We start from the raw sequence: 22,098 nt of genomic DNA, 5'->3' as shown, positions 1-22,098 counted from the left end.
TCTTCCGGTGCAACGAAACGATCCCACACCTTCTTTGTGAGTGCCCTCGTTTCAACCCACAGAGAGCAGCTCTCTCAGCCACGATAGTATCCACTGGACAAACGCCCAATAACGCAAATCAAAATCCTTGGAAACTGGCCTACACGAACAAATTGTGACTCTAAACTGTGTGGCGTAGGATGGGACTTTGACACTATGCAACACAAGAACGCCTTCGCAGACTGCGTGACAGTGCCCACAGAAACAGTTCTGTTTTGTGTGTGTATGTGATTTTATTTTTTCCCCTTATTTTATACTTTTTTTACCTCCTGTCGAATCCCTTTACCCCTCCCCTGTTACAGGGTAGCCAACCGGAGATAATCTCTGGTTAAACTCCCTGTCGTTCTTTTACCTTTTATTGCGATAGCAATTATATGGACACTCAAAAGCAGATTTCTGCCGTCAGCGTCGCCGTCGCCGTCGCCGTGAGGTTCCGTATGACGTCATTTGGAGAAGAAATCGTCGCCGCGCGCCGAACGCTGTATGTGCGAGTGAAAGGGCGCGAGGGGCGCGTCTTTCACGGGGAGTGAACGCACGGCGGAGAACAAACGCGCGTTCTGCGCCGTGCTCGCTTAAGGGCTGCAGAAGTAGGCATCTCTTTTCTCCTTTACAATCACCATATATGTAGAGCAAACGCGCCTTCTTCCGACGCGCGAGAGGCCGTGGGGGAGGGGGAGGGAAGGGAGGCGACGTTTAGCTGCGGCACGAAGTGCCTATTTATAATATATCAAAGGCTCCGGCAACAGTCACCAACGCCGCACGCATTTTGAGCGAACGCGGGCAAAACGCCGATGGCGTCGACAACAGTTCTGCGTGTTGCCGATGCTGCTGCATGTCCAAGTTTATACAGCTGATAAAGCTGATATCATTACTCCGTATAGCTCTCTACAAGTTTGCTATCGCAATTCATGCTTCGCCTTTCAGGCGAAACTGCGACAACTTTCTCTCTCTCTCTCTCTCTCTCTGTAGGAATTAATGTGTTTAACCTGTTTCTACGAGTTGATCTCAAGTTAGAGTGTGATCGTTTGTGTGAATTTTCTGTTTCTAGCTGCTGCATTCGTTCCACGTATTTATATGTGAAGAAAAAGTAGTCGGTGCCAATTAAAGGCACAAGCATATCTCCTTGAACATCGTATCGTGCCAGAGACGAGATGTAGACGAAAGCTATACAGTCAAACCCGGATATATCGAGTCCGAAGGGGATGACAAAAAAGTCCGATATAAAAGGTAATTCTACATATGAAATAAAGATTTTAGACAAAAAGTTTCAAGGGGATTTTACTGCGGTTCGTTATACACAATAATTCGTTATATGTGGGTTTGATATATCCGGATTTGACTGTATTTGCATATTTACAGAGGAAGGTCAGACAACACGGCTCAAGGGCCACACGCGCCAGCGTCCCACAGAGTTGTCGTCTTCATCGATCTGAATTGAACTATGGAGTTTTACGTTCCAAAACCACCATCTGATTATGAGGCACACCGTAGTAGGGGAGTGCGGAAGAATTTGGACCCCCTGGGGCTCTTTAACGTGCACCTAAATCTAAGTACACGGGTGTTTTCGCATTTCGCCCTCATCGAAATGCGGTCGCCGTGGCCGGGATACAATCCCGCGACCTTTAGCTTACAGCCCAATCTGCGAGATCGATCTGCCGAGCACCTCGTTAATTTGTTCACGCACTCACTCCGTAGCAATATTTTGGTCTTTTAATTGAAATTCTGGCAGAACCCACCTCAGGATGAATCTCGACGTTATTGCGATTAGGAATGAAGCAACGCAGCGTCACACCGTATACTGCCACCGCTAAAAGCCTTCATGCACGAGCCGTGTACTGCAGCACGGATCCTCTCTCACGCTTAGATGATGATGATAGATGATGATGATGATGATGACACATGTATCATCCTGTGAAGCACGTAGACCTTTTCGTTAGGGCGAGGAGGACAGGGCGCTAGGCGTGCCTTTCCTCCTATCTGGCTTGTGCGAGCCGGCCACGGAGCCGGCGCAGCGGCTGCTCGAATGTGTTGCTGTCACGTACTGCCTGAACAATTTGGAGATACTTTAGCTTGTTCTTTGTGAAATTAATGTTATGTAAGTTCGTGCAAGGTTGCTGGGAAACCACTGCGTAGCCTTTCGGTGCAGCCGTAACCACAGTATGCGGACATTTCTCTTGGGTGCGCAAACAAGCGACATGAATCATCGGTCATGGTGTGTGTGTGTGCGTATCGTGAACTATTTTGGCTGTGTCGATTTTCACCTGACGAAGAGAACCGGGGTCAGTGACTTGCCAGCGTGAATTGAAAAAGATTCCAACTTTCTTATCGCATGGTGTGGTAATTAAAACATAAAAGTGCATGCTCGTGTATGGCCAACCCAGTGCAACCCCGAAACATCAAAGCGCCGGTCATTATAAAATATTTTGCTCAGCCACCGGCATTGTTTTCACAGAATTACCAAGTATAATTTACTCGAAATCATTATTCTATGTCTACACTAGCTTCCTGTATGAGGCCCATGGCGTAACTCAACCCAGCGATCACTTAGGTTGGTAAACCAGCATGATGGATATAAGCTTTGTGAACAATTTCAGATCATAGGATTTATGGCCACTTAGCGCAAAATGAGAATATAAAACAGGAGGGGACAAGGTGAGCGCTTTAATATTGGAACTGTTGCGTGTGAACCGACTAGCCCAGAAATACGCACTACTAACATAAGCTTTGTATTTTGGCATTGCCTTTTCGCTCTGTAAATTAGTAATATCCGATGGGGATCACATAAAAAAGAATCCACCGGCTATTTCTGAAAACACAATTTCCGTAAGATGGGTGAGTGCGTCCTAGAAGGCGGAACGAACAACAATGTTTCATGCTTGTAAAATGAGCAATATAGAACAAACAAACATACCCAGCATCTAGCACTGCTTCGGACGCTCGCACAGTCCACAAACGGTCACTCGACCACTCGACAAGTGTAATCCACACTGTACGTTATGCTGCCATTACTAACTCATCATCATCATCATCATCATCATCAGCAGCAGCAGCAGCAGCCTATATTTATGTCCATTACAGTATGAAGGCCTCTCCCTGCTATCTCCAATTATTCCTGTCTTGCGCTAGCTGATTCCAACTTGCGCAACAAATTTCCTAACTTCATCAGCCCACCTAGTTTTCTGCGGTCCTCGACTGCGCTTCCCTTCTCTTGGTACCCATTCTGTAACTCTAATGGTCCAGCGGTTATCCATCCTATGCCTTACATGGCCTGCCCAGCTCCATTTTTTTTCTCTTAATGCCCATTAGAATATTGTCCATCCCTGTTTGCTGCCTGATCCACACCACTCTGTTCCTGTCTCTAACTAACTACTTAATTAAATACCTTTAACTTTGGTGTCTTATATTGTTGACTTAAATTGCGTCAGTACGTCTCACAGAAGCGTTTCCCAAGTAGAAGACACCACGTTATACTAATAGACAATGCGACGCCAAAACAACCACCAGAAGTAGCCGCCGAGCGTACACCTGGCTCACAACACTGAGCACTCGCCCAAGCCAGCATGCCGACTGCCTATAGATGCCGCTATTACGCACGGAATATGGTAGGGACCATGAAAACAACAGTTTATTTACGACGGTATGTTTTTGTCCTCATGAAGCCAGCTTGGGCCTCAAGTAGCAAAGCACTTCTCTTTGCGTTATCATACCATTCATGACGATGATGATGATTTATTGGCATCCCTTTTGAAAGGGCGGGGGGGGGGGGGGGGGGAGTGACAGTTACCTAGCCTGCTTCAGTTAATCAGGTAGGCTATACATGCTTTTAATTCTAGCAATTTGCTACAGTTCTCTTTAACCTTCTCTCTTTTCCTCAAAACTTCTATATCCACCTGTACCGCTACCTATATGCCGGTAACGGATCCGGCCGTATACGAATCTCTTCCCCACTTTTTTTTCCCGACAATACTTTAAACGTCTCTTGCTTATGTCGACTGCTGACCGGTTGATGCTTCCGCCCGCTTTAAATAAAAGCGCTTCTGGAAGCTGTACGTTACCTACGCGTCTCCTTATGTGAATCCCATCGCATTCCATTAGGATGGGCTGAGTGGTATCCGTATTTTCGCTGCGGCATACACCTGTCTCATCCAGCTGCGAATATTTGTTCCGGTTTGTTTTTGTTCTTATAGACCAACCAGCTCGAGCCTCAAATAGCGAGTCACTGCCCTTTGTGTTGACTCAGAAGGGTTATCATGCAGATTTTCCCTTGGAAATCCCCTTCCATTAGCTTTGCTATACTATCGGTTATTATAAGGTTCTGTGGAAGTGCGCTGTTTGCTCCAAATACTTGAACTGACGTGCTGAACACGTGATCAAGCTGGCGGGAAGCGGATCAGTACCTCGAGCGCGTGGTTTCTAGCAGGCATGACTGAGCTGGGATCCGATCTTTCATGATTAACACCCAGCAGCCCACCACTCGTTGCCGTTTACACTTCTCGCGCGCGATCAAAGAACCCTAGGGTATAATATGGTGTCATTTGCATATGCAAATAACTTCGCGCGCCCGAAAGCCTGCCCGCCCTTTCTAGCATCGCTTCATTGACGGTGGAATAGCTTAGCTTCCATTAATTGCGAGTGGTCAGCGCATGGCCGTGGGGCTCGCTTTTGGCAACGCGGCTTTTGGTATATATAAATCGAAGTGATCTCGCAGTAAATGAAGATAGAGAACATTGCGTGAGTGTTGGCTTGACGGTGTTACTGAAAAGCCACCGGTACCAACCTTCGCCTATCCCGTACAGCAACGAGATCGACGCGCTTGACTAAGCGGCCGTTATTTTAATTCTCAAAGAGTGCCTACCTTGGTCATTTGGCGAGGAGTCCTTTCCATTGCCTTTCCTCTATGTATTCTTACGAACTGGAAACGTCTTTTGCGAATGTAAATGCATTTTCGAATTTACAGTGTCAGTCAAGAGTTTAAATTTTTATGTTCCGAATTTCATCATTTCTTCTAGTAGTAACATTGTTGTCCATGAATGTACATACATTCTCCTTTGTATTATTTTGTTTGGAATATTTCGTGCGCGTTTATGGCCCGTTTGTGCTTGTAGAGTTTGTGGCCTGTCGTCCTGATGTTTCTTTCCTTTTTTTTCCCTTCAGTCTTTCTTCAACTTCCTTTCTTATCCCCTCCTTCTTCAAGAATAGGCAGACGTTGTGCCCTTCTCGGTGGCAGTTGCTAGCCTGCTACTTCTCTATTTCCCTCGCGCTTCAATGTTGCTCACGCTTCAATATACGCTTCAATGTTGAAGGAGCCCAGTAAGGCCTCGCTGTTAACGACTCTACGGGCAGGCAAGCAATTTCGCGAAAATACAGCGTTGACAGGCTCGTCGACAAACGCACCCCTGAAAGCGCTACATCTGTGTCAAAGGATGCATTGATATAGCTTCAAACTGCGGGATACTCTTGTCCCGTGGAGAAACATTGCTTAAACATTCCGCGCAAAGAAAGTGATTTCAATATTTTTGAGAATTACAGGCTTGAACGAGGCTTCATGGGAGCAGGTTGAGTGGGTGTGCATGCCTGAATGTATGGTCTGTTTGTGCGTTTTTGTGCTCACATTGTACATAATATTTTCACCCAGCACCTGTAATAGCAAGTCAGGTCATCAATCCAGCAAAGGTATCAATCTTGTCATTAAAACACAGCATCAATATATATATAATGTTGTAAAGCAGAGACACAGAGACAGCACCCGTTCCTGGGTCTGCTGTTCTATTCTCCTTCTCATCGTCTTCCACCTCCTAGCGCCCGCTTTGCGAGCGCCCGAGGCCAAGTTTACTTCATCTTCACACTCGGCCACGCTGCGAGTTTCCGGCGCGCTTGTAACCAGGCAACTTGTCCAGGGAGTGAGGTCGTCGACGGTGAGCCGTCCAGCGCACAACCAGCTTCTCTGGCGGGCGGCACTGACTGTTGCGCGCTGGTCGCGGGTCTCGCCGACGAAAACACCGTCGCAGATGCGCGCGTATAAGGCACGAGATGCTGGACAACGAAACGCCGCTTTGCTCAGCTGTCGTGTGCGTCCCTTCAGTGACGCCTCCGACCAACCAAGCTTCGCCGATGCGCCCGAACACGCTGAGCTCGACGCAACACCTGCTGCTGCTGACTCGTCCCCATCCGAAGGCGGAACGAGGATCGTCGGCCCTGACACCGATGGCCGCTTGCGCATCCGGTCCCTTGCATGCCTCTTGCAGTCTCTCGTGCTGGCAACCCGCGACAGTCCTTTGAGCGTCCCGAGGCGTCCCGTGCGTCCCTCGCGCGCAGGCAGGTCCTCGATGACGATGAGCTCAGGCGCGCCACCCGCCTCCGCCTCCGCCAGCGAGGCCCCACTCGGCGCAGGGCTAACAGCGACGCATTCGGCCAATGACCGCGTTGAAATTCCAGCATCTGGTGGGTCCGGACGGTTCTGCCCGCCGCGATCCGTGGGCACATCGGGCTCCTGGAGTGCCAGCCGCTCAAGCACTAAAGAAGCCGGCGCCTCCATGCGCTCCGGCACCGCTGAATTCGGGATTCGCCCCACCGACCGCTGCGGATGGAAAGCGGTCACGGTCCCCAAAAGTGCGATGGTGTAGTAGTATCGGACGCTGACGCAGAGACCGAGACCCGTGGTGGAAAAAATGGCTCGCATCCGTGATCTACCGCGGAGCGGGCTGCGAACCCGTCTACTAAAACCGTGCCGGGTGAAGCTGCAACGGCGATATGGTGCAGCTCCCGAGCTTCACTGGGTTGCCGCCACAGTACCTCGGCTGGCGTAGACTGCCAAGTCAAGGCAGCAGTGGTGGGCGTCTTTAGAGGATGGTGATGATAGTTAAAGACCGCACAAAGAGCGATAGAACGAAAAATCTTAGGACTAACGTTAAGAGAAAGGAAGAGAGCGGTGTGGATAAGAGAACAAACCGGGATAGCCGGTATTCTAGTTGACATTAAGCGGTAGAAATGGATCTGGGCAGGCCATGTTGTGCGTAGGATGGATAACCGGTGGACCATTAGGGCTACAGAATGGATACCAAGAGAAGGGAAGCGCAGTCGAGGTCGGCAGGAAACCAGATGGGATGATGAAGTTAGGAAATTTGCAGGCGCAAGTTGGAATACGCTAGCGCAAGACAGGAGTAATTGGAGATCACAGGGAGAGGCGGTCGTCCTGCAGTGGACATAAAATATAGGCTGATGATGATGATGATGATGATGATGATGATGATATCATGGGGCAGGGATCCAGGGCATGGGAAGCGTGGACGGCGTTCCCTGGCCGCAGGAGGAGCCATACGACGTCGTGGATCCATGTCTAAGGCAGCGTGGCACGGCATGGCATGCCTTAGCGGATCAGAAGTCGAGGTAGTCCCAGGTGCGGCATCCATGAGAAGGGAAGCGTTGACGGCGCTCCCTCGCCGGAAGGACCCAGGACGGGAAGATGCGGCACTTAAGGCTGGAGCGCCTTAAGGCTGGGCTTTCGTCGACTGCGCCATTGTAAAGAAGAGACACAGAGACAGCACCCGTTCCTGAGCCAGCTGTTCTATTCTCCTTCTCGTCGTCTTCCTCCTCCTGGCGCCCACTTTGCGAGCGCCCGAGGCCAAGTGTACTTCATCTTCACGATATATATATATATATATATATATCATGGCACAATATCTTAAATATACTAAGAAAATGAGAATATAGTAACACATTCAAATGGGGGCGAACACAGCTTCTCCTTGTGCCAGAAGACCCGCGAAGTAAACGAACTTCTGCAATTCGGCCACTACCTAATCAATAACCAGCTTCCACTAATATGCAAAGTTATACTTTAGAATAGCCGCACCGTAAGGACCATTCCATATTTCACCATGCCATATCTATAGCGCTCTTTCCTATCCCTTCTCTCGCTTCGTGTAGATCGTCGCTCTGCTAACCAAAGATGAAAGTTTACCAACACGCCCGTTCAGCCACCCTTGCGAATATCTAACGGTAGCGTGTCGCTTCTGTAGTATATCAAAAGTTTCATTCTCGGTAGCATGAGATGACTTCGCGCTGAATAAGAGAAATAATGCAGGAGATGCGACGACGGTTTGCGCTACCAAGTCACGTGATGCGACCGTATCGACTCACCCAGCATTTGACTGCGCTTCAACCTCCGTTCTAGTGGTCCTTTCCCACTCGTTTGCGCGCTGATACAACATACAAGGCGTGCGTTGAAATTTATGGCTGTCGATCTAAATAGCTACGCATTACGCACAATTGCCCTTACGTGGGTCGTTACCGCGACTGCTCTGGCTTGCATACCTGTCATTGCCTGTGTTGCCGTACAGACCTATAGTAATGTCGCGGCATCCTTCATGTATACACTGTGTGCTGTATGAAGTTATTAAACAAAGGCCGGCGCGTAGGATGGCAGACTGCCGTATAACATTGTCACCGCGCCACTTCTGCGATGTTAGCCAGCAGTTATGTTCTCGTCGTAATACATCTACACATGTAGGCTATCGCGTTTCCACTGTATCTGCAGGCTTTGTCAGTGGCCATTGCAATAGCTTAACGCAGAGCGGTAGCTACAAGCACCATGAGCCGTAATCACTGGCCAGGCGGCTTCTGAGCAGGTGCCTGGGGCCACTTAGGCAGAACAAGCAAAGATAGTGGTACTAAAAAAGGGCAAAAGAAAGAAAAGAAATAAGAAAAAGATCCTGAATCAGTGCACACGGTGATGTAACAGGTCTGCATAAATCTGAGTTAAGATGCGAACAGGGAGTGTTACAAAAATGTCGATAAATCTCGATTTGCACCTGCTATGCGTGACACCTCTGCCATACAACAAGCGCCCGAGAAACATAAAGCACTGTCTGTATTAGTGTGGCGAATGCTCGCAGTAGCTCTCGGTTGACGTCGCATTGATCCAAGGAAGGATGGACTGTTTTCGGCACAGTGCATCAACCAACTGCCTCAGTTCATGGAAACCACGTTGGTTGGAAAAATTATTTTTAGTTGTATTCTTTTTTATCCTTGTAGATTTATCGTTTTATTGACTCCATTCATTTATTTTTTAAATATGGGGTTTTACGTTCCGAAACCCCCATCTGAGTATGAGGCAAGCCGTAGCTGGGGCTCCGGATTAATCTGCACCACCTGGCGTTCTTTAACGTGTATCTAAATCCAAGTGCACGGGTGTTTTCTGCATTTCGCCCTCTCCAACTTGGGGCCGTCGTGGCCGCAATGTGATCCTGCGACCTCGTGATTAGCAGCCCAGCACCATAACCACTAAGCAACCGTGGCGGGTGCTCCATTTCTGTCTATTGCTTTTATAATTCTGTTCTCCAACCTCCCGTAACGCAGCGTTTGGAGCGATTACACAGTCTACCACGTTATCTTGATGGTTACTATGCAACACCCTTTCCTACACACAGTGGTTTCCTTAAAGTCTCGCGACTAGCGAGGTCATCTTCAAGTAGTCCATGGCAGCCCTCGTAGCTATTGATGCTACTGTACGGTCACACGTTGCGGACAAAATATTACTTAGCACAAACACTAATAAATAAAGGACCATCATAGAATGATTTCCGGTATGCATCAGCAAGGCGATACCTTAGTTATCTATACAAAAAGGCAACTCTCTCTAGAACCATTATCATTACAAAACACCCGCCTCTGTACCCAGTGGATGAATGACATCGCGCTACTGAGCTCGAGGTTGTGCTTGCAAACGCGGCCCGAATTTCGATAATGATGGAATGAAAGAAGAAAAAAAATCGACAACGCTCGTGCAGGGAGATTTATCTTGGAGAGAGAGGTAAATGGGGTAGGAAAAGTAGGGAGGTTTGCCGTAAGAGGGTCCAGTTTGCTACCCTGCACTGGGTGAATCGTATGGAGAAAGGAAAGGCGGAAATAATAGTGGAGATTTAAGTGCAAATTAAACAACTCCTGGCAGTGGAACTTAAACCGTTTATATATATATATATATATATATATATATATATATATATATATAGATATAGATATATATATATATATATATATATATATATATATATGTTTGCCTTGCGAAGATACCGAAAAGCTGTGCTGCCTGTTTCTTTCGCATAAAGTAGGTCAAGATCCTTTCGGCTGGGCCTCTTTGCTGATTATTTATTTATTTATTTATTTATTCATTTATTTATTTATTTATTTATTTATTTACCTTTCTGTTCACGTGTTTGTTCAACATACAATTGCGAGCGGACTTAGAAACAGACCTGTTCCTGCTTCCTCGAATATCCGAACTGGTTCGCAATGGCCACAACTCTTCTTTTAGCTGTAACAAAGTTGCCATTATTTAATTATTTTCACATAAATAAACCATGTTGTGCATTTCAAAAAGCCCTTGTATTTCAAAGCCTGAAGATTTTTTTTTCGGCAGTCAGTAGCCACTAAACTTAATGTAGGCGGTTTTATGCAACGCCAACAGTTAGGTAGCCTGATGTTTCTGTCAGCACCTGTTCCTTGCTTGGGACATTCATGCAGACGAACAAAAAAGAATTGTACTAGTATTAAGTAAACTAATATAAGCTTTTATATACCTTATCTTTTCTTGAGAAAAAGAATTTATGTGTAATCAACCGTTATGGCTCAGGATGAATACCATACAGAATCTAAACACCTCGAGAAAATTTAACCCTCCTTCAAAGTAAATTATTGTTGATATTTTGTTTGCTTTGGTGAGAACAGCCGATCCATTATTGTCTGAAGAATTAGCGTACGAAGTTTGTTCCCACCTCTTGTATTAAATAGTTAAATAATTTATTTAGCATTTCTGCAGCGCCAATGAGGCATTACAGTAGAGAGAGAAAACACGTAATTGCATTGGTCTCATTATCACATAAATGAACCTAGACAGACTATTTAAAGGGGATATCAAGGGAGAAAAGGATGCTATGGCAGCCAGTCCATAATGTCCTGGAACATACCCGCCGTGGTGGCTTAGCGGCCATGGTGTTGCGCTGTCAAGCACGAGGTCGCAGGTTCGAATCCCGGCCGCGGCGGCCGCATTTCGATGGAGGCGAAATGCAAGAACGCCCGTGCCCCGTGCGTCGGGGACACGTTACAGATCCCCAGGTCAAAATTAATCCCGAGTCCCCCATTGCAACGTGCCTCATAATCAAATCGTGCTTTTGGGCACCTAAGACCCCAGATTTTAATCGTCAAGAATAAAACGCAGCAAATGATCGCAAGGAAAACAAGTTGGTATGAAACTAAAGGTCTACCTTCCACGAAGTGGAAGGCCACCTTGCAGTATATCCACGAAGCATATCCACGAAGTGAATGACGATGAGTGGGCGAAGCACTGGGGGATCATTCGAGTAAACCACAGCTACGGACGAGAGATAAAGAGAGCGCGCGTCGGGGAACCAACACCCTTGTGCAATGCAGCGCCCCTAGCTACGGACGAGAAAGAGAGCGCGCGTCGGGAACGAACGCCCTTGTGCACCGCAGCGCCCCTAGCTACGGACGAGAAAGAAAGAAAGCGCGCGTCGGGAACGAGAGAAAGCGAACGCGCGTCGGGAACTAACGCCCTTGTGCACCGCAGCGCACCTAGCTACGGATGAGAGAGAAAAACGCCGGAAGCGTTCTCCAGAAGCCGGAAGCGGAAGCGGAACCGGAAGTGGAAACGGAAGCGGAAGTCGGCTTCCGGTTATACTATACGTATACATATATATGTATATGTGCGTATACATACATACATAGCGGTCTCCATGCCAACCAGAGCTACGGACTTCTAGTGAACGCTTCATAAAACTACATGCGGCGTCTCTTTCACGTACGGACACACAACGCCATCTATTGAGCAATTCATAAACTAGAGGTGGCTACATACTACTACTACTACTACTACTGCTACTACAGGAGGGAACGACCCACACCCTAAGGAGCTTCGCCCCTAAAAAAAAAGCTTAGTCTTGACAGTTAGTAATGCACAGGGGTAAATGCTGTCGTGGAGCCAAGCTGGAGTGGATGCTCCCGCAGCTTGTTGCCAGCAGGGGAGAAGCCAGCCCTTTCCCCAACTACGCCTGTGAAACAGAACCTTGTGCGGTGGTGTCCGCTGACAGATGACGTGTTCTGGCTCAGCTTACGTAAATGTTAGGCTGATTAGAAAATAAAAGCTGGATGTTCCCGACGAAAGTATTATATTCGACTAATTAGAGATGACGTTATCTGCAATAAGATTTGCCAAGACATTAAGCATTCGCCCCAAAACCGGTAATAAAGATTCTCGTCGAGCAGTAGTAGAAAACCTTTATTGTACAAACAAAAAAATGCTGGCCCTCCCGCAATCGAGAGTAGATGTAAGCGTGAAATGGCGACCATATGGTGTCTTTTGCTACCACATTCCGCCGCCTTCAGCCCCTTCTCTTCCTCCAACAACGCGGCACACTCAGCTGTCTGTCGCAACTTTTATTGCGATAGCAATTATATGGACACTCAAAAGCAGATTTCTGCCGTCGGCGTCGCCGTCGCCGTCGGCGTCGCCGTCGCCGTCGCCGTCGCCGTCGCCGTCGCCGTGAGGTTCCGTATGACGTCATTTGGAGATGAAATCGTCGCCGCGCGCCGAACGCTGTATGTGCGAGTGAAAGGGCGCGAGGGGCGCGTCTTTCACGGGGAGTGAACGCACGGCGGAGAACAAACGCGCGTTCTGCGCCGTGCTCGCTTAAGGGCTGCAGAAGTAGGCGTCTCTTTTCTCCTTTACAATCACCATATATGTAGAGCAAACGCGCCTTCTTCGGACGCGCGAGAGGCCGTGGGGGAGGGGGAGGGAAGGGAGGCGACGTTTAGCTGCGGCACCAAGTGCCTATTTATATCAGAGGCTCCAGCAACAGTCACCAACGCCGCACGCATTTTGAGCTAACGCGGGCAAAACGCCGATGGCGTCGACAACAGTTCTGCGTGTTGTTGCTACCAAAGCCGCTCACCTTACTTCGTATGACATTGCTGTGTTGCTATCGCATTCATTGCTTCGCCCTTAGGGCGAAACTGTGACATTTTTTTCTTCTTGTCGCGGACCGCTCGCGACTCACGGACCGCTGCCGTTCAAAAGAGCACGCGCAACCCTGTCTCAGCGCCAAAAGATGTATGGTGCCCTCGATCTTTCTTTGCACGTCGCTATAGGAAATGAGAAATGAGAAATGAAAGTAGAAGTTACAGTTTGAGTGATATTATGAACAAACAATAGAAAGCAATCGTAAGCAATATTTTTTGAAACTTGCTTGGAAAGTTCCTAGCGTATGTAATGCGGTCCTGTACAAAGGGTTGGGGGCCAGAGACTGCATTTTCTTAACTTTTGACTGGTTGCCTGGATGAGCTCGTTTTTGTTTTCTCAACCATGCGCGGATGCCCTTGTTTGAGTGCCCGGATATTCTCGTGTGAGTACCCGGATAACGACTCTGGCTTTTGGCTCAAGGTCACTTGAAGGTCGCTGACAACGGGTCCCTAAAAGCATCTCATGCTTAATATGACGAGCGGTCTTCAGGCTGGTCGGGGACGCTAGGGCTCCGTTGGCGTGAGCTCTTCGACTTGCCTGGAGTGTGGCATCCGTCTGGACCGCCTCTTCCGAGCCGGAGAGCAAGGCCTCCCATCCCTCTCGTGTTCTGGTTTCGTTAATGTTTTCTTTAGACCCGCCACCACCAGTACCTCTATGGTAAAAATAAGCCAAGTTGGGCTCGTAGGGAGTGTAAGGGAACTGCTTCTTTTCCTTCACTATGAGTTAATGCTTATCGTGCCCCTCCTAAGATGCCGGCAGTCCGGCTTCACTTTCGGGACCTCATTTCCACTCCAGCAATCTCTTTTTTAAGCAGTCTTGCATGGTGCTTTAGTACTTAGGAAAAAAGACGTCTGAGAAACAGACGCTGGTGCGTGTGTGTGTGTGTGTGTGTGTGTGTGTGTGTGTGTGCACGCGCGCGTCGCAGATGTTCTCGCACAGAGGGCGTAGCAATTCTGGCATCCTGTCTTTGCTGTTTCTGCAAGACTACGTCTCAGGTGGACTTTGTTTACCGAGTGTCTGGTTTCTAAGTGCCGGCGTGTAGCCTGTTTTGTCTGTCAGGCGTCCTCGGCAGCGTACTCTCGGCAGTCGGCCGAAAACCTTATTACCAGAACGCGAAGGCCCTTCGCATCAGCACTGGTGAACGTGAGACGCAAATTTCTCGAGACAAACAAACTACGCCTTGTATATACATGTAATGTCCAAGAGCGCTTACCATCGCTTATCTTCCCTTTACTGTGGTTGCTAACTCTCCAGTACTCCTTCTTTCCTTTTCAGGTGGTTCCCGTGTGGGAATCTCGTGTATAGTCTTTTTTTTTCTTGGCTACCATTTCTCGGCGCTCTCCTACGTCTTGCTTCTTTGGAGGCGAGTATCTACTTTTCGTTTCGCTCGAGGCCTTTAAGCTCACTATGGCTCGAATGAAAGTGTGTGCGGGAACGTACGTTTATTTTTCTTTGTTGGTTTTGTTTTCTTGCAGCGTGGCGACAACAGGACAAGGTTACTGCACACACCACGAGAAAATCGGTCACGCTCCTTAACTGTCACCCGGGAGGAGTCTTGCAAAGTGAGTTTCTTGTCCCCGACGACTTGAGTCAGTGAGTTCCAGCTAGCTTGCTTACTTTTTGTTTTCTTGCACGCAGTCTCGTCGCGACATGAAAGATAGAAACAAAGAAACAAAGAAAGAAAGAAGGAAAGAAAGAAACAAACAAACAAAGAAGCAAAAAAGACAGGAAGCAAAAGAAAACTGTCTTCCCTAAGTAAAGACGCTTGCGATCATCTAGGTAGGCGAGGTTGAATATCACGTGCCCGCAATGTCCACAGTGCACGTTCTAGACAGGTGTGTTCATGCGCGCGTGTTTGTACGTGCGGATGTGCGCATGCTGTTTTGTGCGCACGCACTAGCGCGCTTTTGTTAGTAGTTGCACCTCATTAAAAGATTTGATGCGTGCTTCCATCCTTTATTGTTGTCACGGGATATGTCATTCGTGGATGACCCTACCTGACGTGTTCCGAAGCGACGAAGCAAAGTAGGTGTACATTCACACGGCTTGGTGACAACTTGCTGGCTCCATTTGGGTTTGCCGCGCACGATACTTACTCATGTACACCGGGAGCCAAAACTGTCTAGTCATAATGGGTATTGCCGCACGCCAACAAAACTTCTTTTGAAGGAGTACGGTGTTGAAATCCACAGATTAATGATGATTACCGTGGGTTACGTGGTTTGTGCAAGTTATCAGCAAGGCGGTACCTAATTTTTTGTTAACTCCTGCCTTTCCGTTTCCTTCAACGGCCCTACATGATCTTTTATAGCCAGAAATAATGATAATTTTCCCTAAAATAATGTTACGTATGAGGACTAAAGTAACCTAAGGCATAAGTTTACAACAATTGGATAAATATATACAGGAAACAACATTCTGTAAGCGGGCCACCAGGTGTCAAGTTGCTTTATGCCTAACGCAACTTGTAGGCCGATTAAAGTGTATATTAGCCTTGCAAATTGAGATCGACATCGACGCTACCTTCTATTTATAATTGAAATATTAAACAAAAGCAAGAGTATATGCGAATGCGCAATAAATCATTTACATATAGGAGGAGGAGGAGGAAAAAGAAGAAAGGCAGGGAGGTTAACCAGACGCACGTCCGGTTTGCTACCCTACACAGGGGAAGGGGTTATATAGGGATGAAAAGAAAGGAGAGAGAGGTAAGAAAGTACTCTCAGTATGAACACGTGCGGTTGTCCAACACTTCACAGTCGGTCACTGAGGCCAGTCGGCTTCATGAACTATGACAATGCCCGCGTCGCTTTGCAAGCCTGCGACGCGTGGGGCCGCGGTCCAAGAATCTTTGTCTCTGAAAACAGTCTGCTGTCTAATCGGCTTAACACATTCCGGAGAATGTCGCGTTCGATCTCATAAATATGACAAAAACACAACAAATGTTCCACCGTCTCCTCCCAGTTGCAAGAGTCACAGATTGGTGTGTCGGACATGCCCAGAAGGAATTAGTATGCTTAAGCCACCCCTAACCAGAGGCGGCACAGTAAAGTTGCAACACGGCGGAGGAATTTCGATGGAATCTGCAGCCTCAGTGTAGGATCCAGCCGGTGGAGACGACAGTTCGTAAATATCGGGCTGCTCCATGAAGTTTCTGTCTCGGTTTGAGCGAGTAAACGAAGACCCCTCGCAGCGTCTGTCCTTGATAAGGGTATAGGAACAGTTAGGGTTTCCTTATGGGCTGACCGGGCGGCATCATCAGCAAGGTCATTACCGACGATGCCACAGTGCCTCGGCAGCCATTGAAAGATGATGGAATGTCCGTTCATGAGGACTCGATGGAGAACCTCTCTGGTCTCAAACACCAGTTGTTCATGTGTCTTGCGTCGTAATGCTGACTGCAGACTTTGAAGGGCTGCCTTGGAGTAACAAAAAATGAACCACTTTCGAGGTGGTGTTTCTACGATGTAAATAACAGCAGCACGTAGGGCGGCAACTTCTGTTGCCGTAGAGGTCGTTATGTGGGACACTTTGAACTTCCTTGTGACTTGTAAGGCCGGGATGATAAAAGCGCCTGTGGAGCTGGTGGCTGAGACAGATCCATTGGTTTAAACATGCGTTCTTAGTTCATATGCATCGTCCAGTAATGACAATGTTAACTGTCGTAGAGCTACGGTGGAATGACGGATATTCTTCGTAATTCCCGGAATCGTGAGGTTTACTTGTGGCTGTCGTAGACACCAGGTATATGATGTGCCAATATGATGCCTACAAATTCTAGTTTCACTTGATTGGCCGGTTTCGGGGCGTCCTCGCGAGGGTTGTGTTTGGAACGCGGCGTGTCATTTGTATTTTCCCCAACCTCCTTGATTTCCACAAAACATTAGCATTTGTTTATCAGCTCGGGAACGTTTGCTATTGTGTGTGTGTGTGTGTGGGGGGGGGGGGGGGGGGGGGGGTAGGGAGAGTGCGAGGATGCGTATGTGGGTCAATTTAAATTAAAAATGTTGCCGCGGCGCCGTCTACAGGCATCATCTCCTTGCAAATAGGATTGCAAAAATTTCTGCATATAGTTAGGGCTATGGGAGAGCGTTGAGTGTATTATTCATAAATGTAGATTATAGCGTGGTGTAAAAGAGCATTCAGTCGCACGGCGCTTACATTAAAGTTTTGGATGAATTTAGCGCTGGTAGGCACGGGCAGTCGAACATATAAACGCTGGCCTCTCCGAGTAACTTAACGCAGACACTCATTGAAGGGTAGGCATGAGATTACTGGGGAGATAATTACTGAGAAGGCGATCAGTAAGCCTCGTTGGCGCTGAGCACGAATGATTAGGTAGCTTACTTAGGTAAAACTTTGCTGAAAGGTGGTAACAAAATGATTATGACATTTGCATAGAACTTTTCATGGGGAGTCGAACGGTCGAATGCAGCCGAGTAGTAAACTGTCGGAATGCAAATGGTAACCGGCTCTCGACAACCCTGAAACATATGGAGAGTAGGGATGAAATGCGACGAACTTATGGGCAGACATAACTACGTACTTGTCAAGAGAGTTAGCGCTGACCCCTAAAGCACCGTTGCATATTCATGCCATCGCTGAATTGTATGCGAAGGTGTCTGGAAATCGGGGAACATACGCTTGGTATGTGCCGTATTAGTGCGCCATCCCGTTGGCACTTCTGTGAACGTCTCTTCGATGAATTCACTGGGTCCAAATTTAATGGTTTCTTTCCGAGTTGTGATGTTCGACCCGTTTTCCATACGTTAACTGGCTGATACTAAATGTAGAGCCCGACGTGTGCCTTCTCTATATGTTTTGAAATGGTCCTCTTGCTTTTTGAATGCATTTGTAGATACTGAAGACAGCTTTAGCGTAGCACGAGAATATGCTAATTCATACTTAAGATTTCTTAGGTTTCGCCTCCAGAAGAACTACGTCAGCGACCTACTCATTCGTCAGGAGGGAGGCGAAACAAAGAGGAGGGCGGAAGCTGAGAGACCGAAATGATGACGTCGCTCAAGAACTAAAAGAATGCGGAATAAGCAAGTGTATATAAGAGAAGTTTGTTTACCGGCTTAGGACAAATTATGCTCAGTCATTTTTCGGAGTTCTAGCTCTCCCTTTAAGAAAAGTATCCTGTCAAGGTTTAGCGCCGTCATGCCTTCTAGTACGCCTATACTGAATGCACATGATGTCGCGCGGAGTATGCAATGCGTGTTTTCTGTTTCTTACTCGTATGTCTCTGCATGGCATCTATCCAGAGAGGTGCATGCCATACCTTTGCAGTAGGGTTTTTGAGGGGGGATGTGGAATGGGGGGCGGGGGTGGGAGGCGGAAGGAGGGGGGGGGGGGGGCATGACATGTGTACACAGAGTTGTCCATGAGCGAGAGAGAGAATGGATGTCCATAAAGACGCTGTAAGAAAGCGAACGGGACCAGCATCATCAGTGGCCGGAGTACGCGTTAAGAACGTACCGACTTGAAGCTCTTAGTGACAGGTTGGGCTAGTGCTGCATGCTTGGAAGCATTCCGGCTCTAACGCTGCAACATCGCATTGTGCTTTTACAGCACGCATTTCAGCTGCATTCATTTCGGCTCGTTGCTTACTCGGTCCGCGAAACTTGGCACGCAAAGGTTGATTGCACGCCGGGCGTACCTGGCGTGCTTGCCCCCGGAACAGCCATCTCCGGAACAGAACTTGTACTGAGAGACGACTAAACATCCATCTTGTGCCACGAGGTAACCAGGAATGTCTCGGACGCCAGGCCGGTAGCAGAGTGCTGCACCTTTCAAATTTGTGCCAGGTGGTCGTAAGGATAACACGCACGCACACATACACACCCAAACTTTACTCATTCAGACAGACTCGACAGACGAAGTCAGGAAGAAGATTAGGGGATCCAAGGGGTTCGAATTCTTGTTAGTGACTACCGCATGTAGCCATATAGATCGTAGGGGAAATTAAGTGTTTCGTTAAATTGAAACGTTAAATTGGAATTACAATGAATAAATTGTGAATGGGAAGCGCTGCCGCTTTGAGTCAAATAATTTTTTTCTAAAATAATAACTGAACAATGACGTGGAAACAAGGCAAGCCTAATAATTATAAAATATTTTAGAATGTATACGAACAGGCTTTAGTATAAATTACACAAACTAGTTTTCTTGTCAAAGCGTCGTAATCTTTAACAGTGGTGCGGCGACGTCAATCTACTTGTAGGATGTACGTGGCAGACACGAATCTATATATGATGTCTTCCTGATATGGTGAAATAACTACTTTATGAACGATATGTCGTATTCACAAAAACGTTATTACACAACACGAGGGTGGAAGCTGAGAGACCTAAATCATGACGTTGCTCAAGAACAAACAAAGTGTAATAAACCTTGCTGCCCAACGCCGTGTTCGTCACACCATTAGTGAAGGCAACCGGCCAATCGCGAAGAGCACTTACGAACAAAAAGTTTTATGAATTCAGCCTCAAGTCTTAATGATATACGTACGGTGCGGGAAGAATTAGTTGCCTGCACAGGTCTTGGTGATGACAGCCTACTGAAGAAGCCCTTAATGAGATATATTGCGGAGATTTCCCTTTCTGCTACCACTTCTTTCCCTCTCTGTCTTTCCCTTGGTCTAGCGCGTTTGCCTCTCCTATGGTTCTTATTTCTGTTTAATTTTGTCCATGGGGCACCTTGTCCTTCTTTTTCTAGCTTGTTTTGTAGCATCGGTATACTGTTCATCGCACTGGCATCGGGAGCCTTTCACATCGAACGGCCGGTGAATTGGTAGATTAGTTTTTGTCGTATGGAAACCAGGTTCTTTTCTAACGGGTCTCAGCGCATAAGTGTGCCTCTTTTGACATTGTTGAAGTGACAGAGAGCACGTGCGCTCACCCCGCGTAATTCTGCGCTCCACATTGCGAGTCATTCCATGAGGTATGTGCACTAAATGCATTAGAGCGAAAGGAACCGCGCGCCCGCTTATTGGCTATGCCTATAAGCGAAGATGGGCATGCATATACTAACGGCACGAGTGTGAGAGCTTATGTTCTATGAATAAGAGTGTACAGAAATTTCGCAGATTCCAGGCACTGTGGGAGTAGGTATCATACGAAGCATTCTGCACGCAGTTCGATATCCAGAATCGTTCGAGGTTCAGCAGACCGTCACTAGATCGCCCAATATGTTTGTGTAAGGTAGGAAGTCTACATGGAAACGCTGTTTAAACAGCGCTTGCATGTGGGCTCCCTACTGTAAGGCGAGCGCTAGCGCGTGTGAGATGAGCGTTCCTGCGTTGACAGCAGCAAGATGACGATGACGGCGACGCAAGGCGACGCTTTCTCTTCTACTAGACGAGCAAAGCCAAAGGTCAGGGTGATTCATAGGGTGCAGGCGTAGATCCTTCTGCCTACGGATTGTATTGTCTAAGGCGACGCGTTCCCGTCACGCTTTCCTAGAACCATTTTTTCCTCTCGTAACACCATTAGAATACGCCCAGTTTCGGATGCCGATCTCTGGCCTCACCGATGTACGAGGCCCAATGTATCGACGCATTTAGCCGGTACCGCTGGCTCCCCGTCCTGTACGTTAATTGTGATAACTGCCGTGGAGATAGCACTAGAATTTCCCCGAAGTGCTCTAAAGGGTCCTGCAGTTACGGAGTCCGCTATATTCAGTTCTTAAAGCACCGCCGGGGACGGTGTTCCTGCTTGCGACTTTTCGCGTCCTGTGAAGCGGAGTGCTAGATATCATAACGAACCCTTTCTGCGGACCAGCGGAAAAATGGAAACTTGCTGTCTTCTCGAGGTTTTCGTTTGAGCTGATAAACACATGGTGTTTGTCGAACACACACACACACGAACGAACGAACGAGCGAACGAACACGGGCACGAACACGGGCACGAACACGGGCACGAACACGGGCACGAACACGTGCACGAACACGTGCACGAACACGTGCACGAACACGTGCACGAACACGTGCACGAACACGGGCACGAACACGGGCACGAACACGGGCACGAACACGGGCACGAACACGGGCACGAACACGGGCACGAACACGGGCACAAACACGGGTACAAACGCGGGCACGAACGCGGGCACGAACGCGGGCACGAACGCGGGCACGAACACGGGCACGACACAGGGCACGAACACGGGCACGAACACGGGCACGAACACGGGCACGAACACGGGCACGAACACGGGCACGAACACGGGCACGAACACGGGCACGAACACGGGCACGAACACGGGCACGAACACGGGCACGAACACGGGCACGAACACGGGCACGAACACGAACATATATAAGCATTTTAGCGTCACCATAACTTCATTAGGGTAACCAAATGAAATTGAGGGGTGAGGGCTAATTTTCTAATACATAACCGTGAACAAAATTCTCCGCCATCACAGCGTTCGAATATGTGGGCCATCTTATTGCGAGAATGCACTCTGAGTTCCCGCGTGAACCACCTCACCTTCCACCTGCATTAACCTTGCAGATTTTTTTCTCCCTGAATATGCCTAAACTCAGGCACTAACCGAGGGGAGAACGTCAATTCGATGATCACACCTACCGCAGCATGAATACGCAGAAAAAGTGTTCTGCACTGATCAGCTGCGGCTCTGCGTTTAAACCGCAACAGTTGGCTAAATCTTCCACCGATGCATGCATTTCGCGAGCTTAGGACAATGGCTATAACATTGTCTGTGCGCAGCCTGCAAATGAACGATGGCACACGGCAGTGCATAATCGTAGCGTGCCATCCATTGTACTTTGTGCTGGCGTAGGAGATACAAGAAACCAGAGATTGAAATTAGGCGCAATGTCTCGATAAATAGGGGAACTGAATAGGGGTAGACAAAGCTGTCTACTTTTGAGATGCGGGAAGCGATATTGGAACACTGTTCGACGTGTAACAGCGTGCATATCGAAGCGTGAGTTGATGAATTGCATCCCGTATAGACGACCTGCTAATTAAGTTCGCCTCTTGAGGGGCAGTCAGGCT

The 22,098-nt window shown here is 48.0% G+C and overlaps 1 protein-coding gene across 1 annotated transcript; it reads left to right on the top strand.

Annotated features, from left to right (window-relative positions):
• Positions 1-20,911: 20,911 nt before the first annotated feature.
• Positions 20,912-21,880, top strand: LOC119432692 (urease accessory protein UreG-like). The gene is made up of 2 exons (XM_037699848.1): positions 20,912-21,279; positions 21,808-21,880. Exons 1-2 carry the CDS (start codon positions 20,912-20,914, stop codon positions 21,878-21,880), a joined length of 441 nt encoding a protein of 146 aa, XP_037555776.1.
• The last annotated feature ends 218 nt before the right edge of the window (positions 21,881-22,098 follow it).

The sequence above is a fragment of the Dermacentor silvarum genome, chromosome 11 (genome assembly GCF_013339745.2).
Source record: "Dermacentor silvarum isolate Dsil-2018 chromosome 11, BIME_Dsil_1.4, whole genome shotgun sequence".
NCBI classification, from domain to species: Eukaryota; Metazoa; Arthropoda; class Arachnida; order Ixodida; family Ixodidae; genus Dermacentor; species Dermacentor silvarum.
The sequence above is the reverse complement of the archived record's forward strand: the minus strand, read 5'-3'. Positions and strand labels throughout refer to the sequence as shown.